Source organism: Orbicella faveolata, unplaced genomic scaffold (assembly GCF_042242905.1).
Source record: "Orbicella faveolata isolate gen_17 unplaced genomic scaffold, um_ofav_v1 contig_3, whole genome shotgun sequence".
Taxonomy (NCBI): Eukaryota; Metazoa; Cnidaria; class Anthozoa; order Scleractinia; family Merulinidae; genus Orbicella; species Orbicella faveolata.
In genome coordinates, this window is record NW_028301558.1 from 15884001 (window position 1) to 15890000 (window position 6000).

The window sequence follows — 6000 nt, forward strand, 5'->3', positions numbered from 1 at the left end:
CGAATGATCTTGGATCACTGATCCGGATCCGGATCACCCTAAAGGAACGCACCCTTGATTTGGTTACTGTGAGGACATAAGTAGGGTGACAGGTTTAAGACATCTTTTTGGGAAACTGTAACTTGAACAGGGTTATTTGGCTTACTTTTATTCTTGTTCAATGGTCTTCAATACATCGTTAATGTTTAACGTGTTACGACCTTGCATCGAGGGTAACCAATTTGCAACGGGTGTTTTCTCAGATCGTTAATACCGGCTTGCAACGGAGATGGTGGGGAGCAAATTCGGAAAATGAGGAGCAAGCAACTTCCCATATCGTTGCTTTAAGAAAAGATAAGGATTTTTTGTTGTTGTTTTTTTTGCTGCCAGATCAGCAATCACGCAGCTCAACAAATTGGGAAAATTGATGTTACAAAATACTGGAATTGCGAGAGAACATCCCACGTGGTCCAGTGGTTAGGATTCGGCGCTCTCTCCGCCGCGGCCCGGGTTCGGTGTGGGAATGTAATCGTTATTTTCAACTATTTTCCTTTCGTTTTCGTTTCTTGTTTTCGATCAGTAAATAAACGACTTTTATTTACCTTCGGTAGTCAATGTTTATAGCCAAAGGCTATTGGTGTCCTCTTACTTACTTGTGCACTTCATAGCCTGAATTTTAACAGAAAACGGGAAAATCAATAATGATATTCGCTAACATTAGCTGATTGTTGACTAACTAAATGGGGAAAGATCATCCCTTTTTTTGCAAATCCTGAAAATATGAGAACATTTGGGCAAAACGTACGAAAAATATCATGCTTGAAGCATTTAATTTTGTGATCTGAAAGTTTTATTGATATCTTTTGAGGGCCAAACTTAGCCATATAAACAACGGGGTGGGGGTAGGGAGAGGGGTAGGAAGGCAGCAGCGGGGTAGGTGAGGGTGGTGGCTAGATAGATAGGAGTTACAAGATTGAACAATGGTTACAGGAATGTTGCATTTAACGTACGTAAACCCAAATACACACGTAGTTCTGTATGTAAGACTTCCTTAAAATATGCTCGTGCTGATAGTGCTGATAGGTCAACCCTAACTAATGGAAGCGGTCTGAGAAACGTCGTTCATTATATGGCTAGCTCCGTGAACGGGCAAGACGAACCAAACCCAGCGCTATAATTGACTCCCCGAGCGGGCAAGATGGCGCTATCATGTCCGCTCGGGACGACCTGCTGTCCCGCAAGGACAATTTCCTCGAAAGTCTTATACTAATAAATCCTTTATTGAACAAGCTTATTCGGTCAAGATGGCGGGATATTGGTCTCTTTCACCGTCCGTCTCAGTCCAAAAAAACGCTAAGGAACTTGGCCAATATCCAGCCATCTTGACCGAAAAAGTTTGGTCAATAACCGCGTATACACTTCATCTGTTAAGTTATGAGCCCTGCCAGGAGGCAGGGCGACGAGAAATTAGTCTAAAGACTCATTCGAGTTGTCCTCATCCTCGGAAATCTTTAGTAAAAGGCAACAGGAGTAGACTCAAGACACGGACGCTTTATTGGAACACCTATAGTAGCAAGACCAGACGTCGATTCAGCCACAGAACACGACACACGAGAAGACAAGGAAGACTAAGACGTACTAAACGTCGATTCGGCCATCCGAACATCATACAACTGGCACCCTTTAAACAGATACGCAGGCGCAGTGTTATGGCAAACAGTTTCGCATTTATCTTCACTTTATTTTGGAAAGCGTTTTGGAAAGTGTTTTGGAAAGTGTTTTGCAGTCATCGTCTTTATTCACAACATTGGCTACGATATAGTTTCTTCTAATAGGGCGGACTGAGTTGTTTTGGAATCGTAGACGCATTATAACGCCAATACGATTTATTGTGCATTGCGCCCATGCGCGCTGGTAAATAGGCAAGTGTTTATCATTTCACAGTCTTTAATTTCGCTTGTGTCTTGAACTGTTCGCTGACATTGTTCTCACGAGAAAGGTTAAAGCTCGAGAAGTCAGCTTCACAATTTCTTTACGAAAGGCTGTTTACCTTTATCAACTTCAAGTTAATATTGGCTCAGTATAGACGCGTGGAAGACAACCCTTACGTACAGTTTTCATACAGTGATCATAGCACTAATAACCGTCTAAAAAACACTACTAATACAGAACAAAGCTCAAGCACAACTCAACGCATGTTGTGGAACACATACTCTACAATTGTTTTGTTATCACGAGGAGACTAACTAGTAAATCAAATGGACTGAGATTTTCAATCGAATCCTGTGTCAAACATGCTCTTAATGTATCTTGAGTGCTTGGTAGGCGCCGTCAGCCAATTGTTAGCGATCCATTTCTCTCCTCTGATGACGTCACACCCGCCGTGCAATGTACGACGGTCCACGGACCCAAGCAGACCGCTCTCGGGGTCAATAAAGTTGTTATACCACATGATGAAGGTGCCTTTCTTTGGTGGCAGAATAAGATCGGCCGAACGGCAATTCATACTCAGATTGATCTCATCCGTTCTTTCAATTTCCTAAAAATATTATAAAGTAATGAAAAGACTTCGTTATGTTCTCTAAGTGAACATCAAACTGGCCAGGTTAGGACAGCTCCGAGGGGATCGGAAGTTAATGGACCAACACGATGTCTTAAGATTATCATTCAAGTTGATTTTTATCACATTTGATAATCGGGCCAAAATTTTAACTACTTGTCTTACTATAACTTGGCCAACTCTCAACTGGCTTGACATTACATGTAGTTACGCTCTATTCCCAATCAAATAAATGATTAGTTTCCATTCAAAGAAATTTCAAGGTTTTTTTTCCTCCATTAAATAGAGCAGGACATAAAAATGATATGTAGTGACCGTGTGTATTGTTGTTGTTTAGTTTTCATAGTTTGCTGCAGCTGCGGTTTTGACTTTTTGTCTCGTATTGAACCAATGTGTTTCTAGACCAAGCCGCCAACCAACATTTCTCAGTAAATATCTTGACAAATAAACAACTACTGTGAACTTATTGGAATAAAAACGTTCTCTGGTTAAAAATATATTAAAAACATAAGCTTTCGGCTATCAGTCTATAGCCTTTAACGAATGAAAAATGTGGCGCGCAAGCGAAAATATATACGAATGGGGAGCGAAAAAATTTAGAATAAAAAACAAGCGTGAAAAAAGCAAGAAGATAAAAATGTAAATGAGGCCTGATTACAATAAAATAGAGTATTGCTTAGGCAACGGTTTTGAGTTGTTATCCGCGTCAACGGTTTTTTGCTGTATGCCAAGATTCTAGTGTTTTTCGAACGCGGTAATTGCCTTTGTCAATGACACAAGCATTGTCGAAATCAATGGAGTGATTGTTTTGCCACGTATGGTTGGCAACATTAGAGCCATTTGAATAGTTCTTCAAGTTTCGTTGATGTTCCTTTTTTCGGGTTTGGAAGCATCTTCCGGTTTCTCCTATGTAATTCCAAGGGCAGTCTTTACATGGAATTTTGTAAACAACATTACATTGAAAATCTGTAAACGGTGAGTTTTGTTTCCCCTCGACTTTAATGTTCCCCGAGGCGAAGGCGAGGGGAATCTAACATTGACGTCGAGTGGAAACAAACTGACTCTTTCCCTTGGGACCAGTAATTAAGTACTTATTACACGTGTCAATAGTCTTTTAAAGTGGAATATTTTTATAATTTTTGCGCCTTGCCAGTGTATCAAAGCCGTTCTGTGCCTAAAAAATGTGTCAATTTTTTTTTTCAGTAACTAGACCTGTCAATCATACATTTGAAATTTTCGTAACTGATCGATGTTGATTGACTCTAAGGCGGAAGCCTGGTTAAGATAGGAATTCCACGTGGTCAAGTGGTTAGGATTTGGCGCTTTCACCGCCGCTGCCCGGGTTCAATTCCCGGCGTGGGTAAGTCTCTTTTCTCTTTTCTTGTAGGGTTTTTTTCAAATCAATTTTAACGGTTTAATTACCTAAACTTACGTACAAGTAAAGATACTTCGATTGTTGTGATTGGTGGACACTGATTATTCGCCCTAAATATATCCGATCTGTAGGTTTTTTTTTACTGAATTTTCGGTGACATCTGTCCACCTTCATCAGGGTGAAAAATGGATGTAAGCTACGTTACTGAATGAACGTCCACTTTAAACTCTGATGAAGTTGGACAGATGCCATCGAAAATTCAGTGAAAAAAAAAAAAATTCTACAGATCGGAAACATTTAAATCAAATTACAACTAAAGAGAGACATGCTTCCGTAACAACCCTTAAAAAAACCCAACGAACAAATGAAACCAAAAATCAGCTAATTTGATGAAAGTGAAAAGCTGTTTCTCCAAAATGGTTTTTTTTTCTTCTCCTTTCTTTAATGTTTTGCCGTGAACACGTCCTATCCCGTGGATCGCACAATTTGTTCTAAACAAGCCGGATCTTAATGTTGATCCAAACGAGCAATACCACGTGGTCTAGTGGTTAGGATTCGGCGCTCTCACCGCCGCGGCCCGGGTTCGATTCCCGGCGTGGGAAGCGATTAATAAACTTGTAAATTCAATTTAATTTCGACTTCATTTTCTTTTACTCTGAAAATTATGGCTTCGATAAGTTGTTCTTTCGCAGATTTATACATTAAAGCAGTGTGTTCCTTTTGCATCAAGTCAATACATTACATTTACATGTAAGTGTATAGCAAGTACGTGCGCATTTTAAATTAAGTCTTTCACCTGCATTGGTTCTCCACCCTGAACTATTTTTCTCGGCAGCTTGGTTAACTTTATGATCCTGTAAAACAGAACAGGTTGGTTTTAAGTCGCAACATAACATGTGGCATTTTCTGATCTGCAACTTGTCTCGCAGTCAGTTGCAAGCTGGAAAACGTTGTTGCAAATTATGGCAGCCGCGCTTATCTACGGGACATCGCGCTCTAGTTACTTTATTATTATTATACTTATTATTATTATTATTATTTGGGAGAAATAACCTTTCGTGGAGACGTCTCAAAACAGGGTCAGCGGTTTTGTCTTGTGGTAGCCGGGCCTGTTGACTAAAACGAAATCTGTGGCGTGGACTACTGTTTTTCAAGAAATCCATGTACCGGAGGAGCTTCTTAATATTCAACTTGTTAAATGACTGCATTGTTAATCTTCCTGAAATGAAAATAAAAGTTTTGTTTTTCTGATGACTAGTCAACAACAGGCAGCGAGGCAGTCACTTGACATCAGCGTTAAATCAAAATAAATTACAGGTGAGAAAGGTAGCACAAATTTAAAACACACATAAAAAGAAAGGAAAAGAAGAAAAAGTTTGCCTTAGGTAATCAGATCGATATATCCCCTATTTTCTATAGCCCAATTGGGATGTTTGAGTATACATCATAAAATTAATACAATCGAAATGTGATGTGTACTTGCCTTTTGTGAGTTCATTATTAACCTGTAGGCGTTCAAAACTAAAACGTAGATCGAAAATGAAAACATCTCTTGTAACATTAGGAACAACATTAAAGCGCTTTATACTTTTTTCAAAACAAAATCAAAAAGAAGAAAAAAATGGTCGATTAATCTGTAAAATAATGCTTAATTACAAATCCAGAAATGTTACGAAGTTGATTACAAAGTGGAAAGACTTATCCATTTGCCTTATATGTCGTGCAGATCATCCTCATCCAGATGGAGCTGCTTGTGTTTCCCAGCAAACTTCTTCACCTTCCACAATTAAAAAAAGACGTCAGCAAGTTTATTTGGTCAGTTTAGACCTAACTTTTAAGATCAAATCTTTAATTAAGTTTATTTTAATTGTCCACGTTCGATATATGAATATTCTAAATTGGCTCTGAGGCTTTTAACATAAACTCCTATAGTTGGTGTTGTTTCCTTTGTATTCAAGTCTCTTCTGGGAATTGAGGGACAAAAGAAACTTTAAAAGTTTGCAATTTTGACCCGAAAGCCTCGTAGCCATGTTAGAATGTTGATAGACCGAACGTGGCTAGTAACAGGCAAACAGAGGCACCTGCC

General features: G+C 39.2%; 1 protein-coding gene and 1 non-coding gene across 2 annotated transcripts; one reads left to right on the forward strand and one right to left on the reverse strand.

Moving 5' to 3' along the window:
* Positions 1-1510: 1510 nt before the first annotated feature.
* On the reverse strand, positions 1511-5414 carry LOC149106615 (transmembrane prolyl 4-hydroxylase-like). The gene is made up of 3 exons (XM_089298171.1): positions 4968-5414; positions 4711-4768; positions 1511-2518 (listed from the first exon to the last, which is right to left on the reverse strand). Exons 1-3 carry the CDS (start codon positions 5120-5122, stop codon positions 2252-2254), a joined length of 480 nt encoding a protein of 159 aa, XP_089154297.1. The 5' UTR covers positions 5123-5414; the 3' UTR covers positions 1511-2251.
* On the forward strand, positions 4445-4516 carry Trnae-cuc (transfer RNA glutamic acid (anticodon CUC)). Its single transcript has one exon. It is a non-coding gene; the product is annotated as a tRNA-Glu (tRNA).
* Positions 5415-6000: the final 586 nt, after the last annotated feature.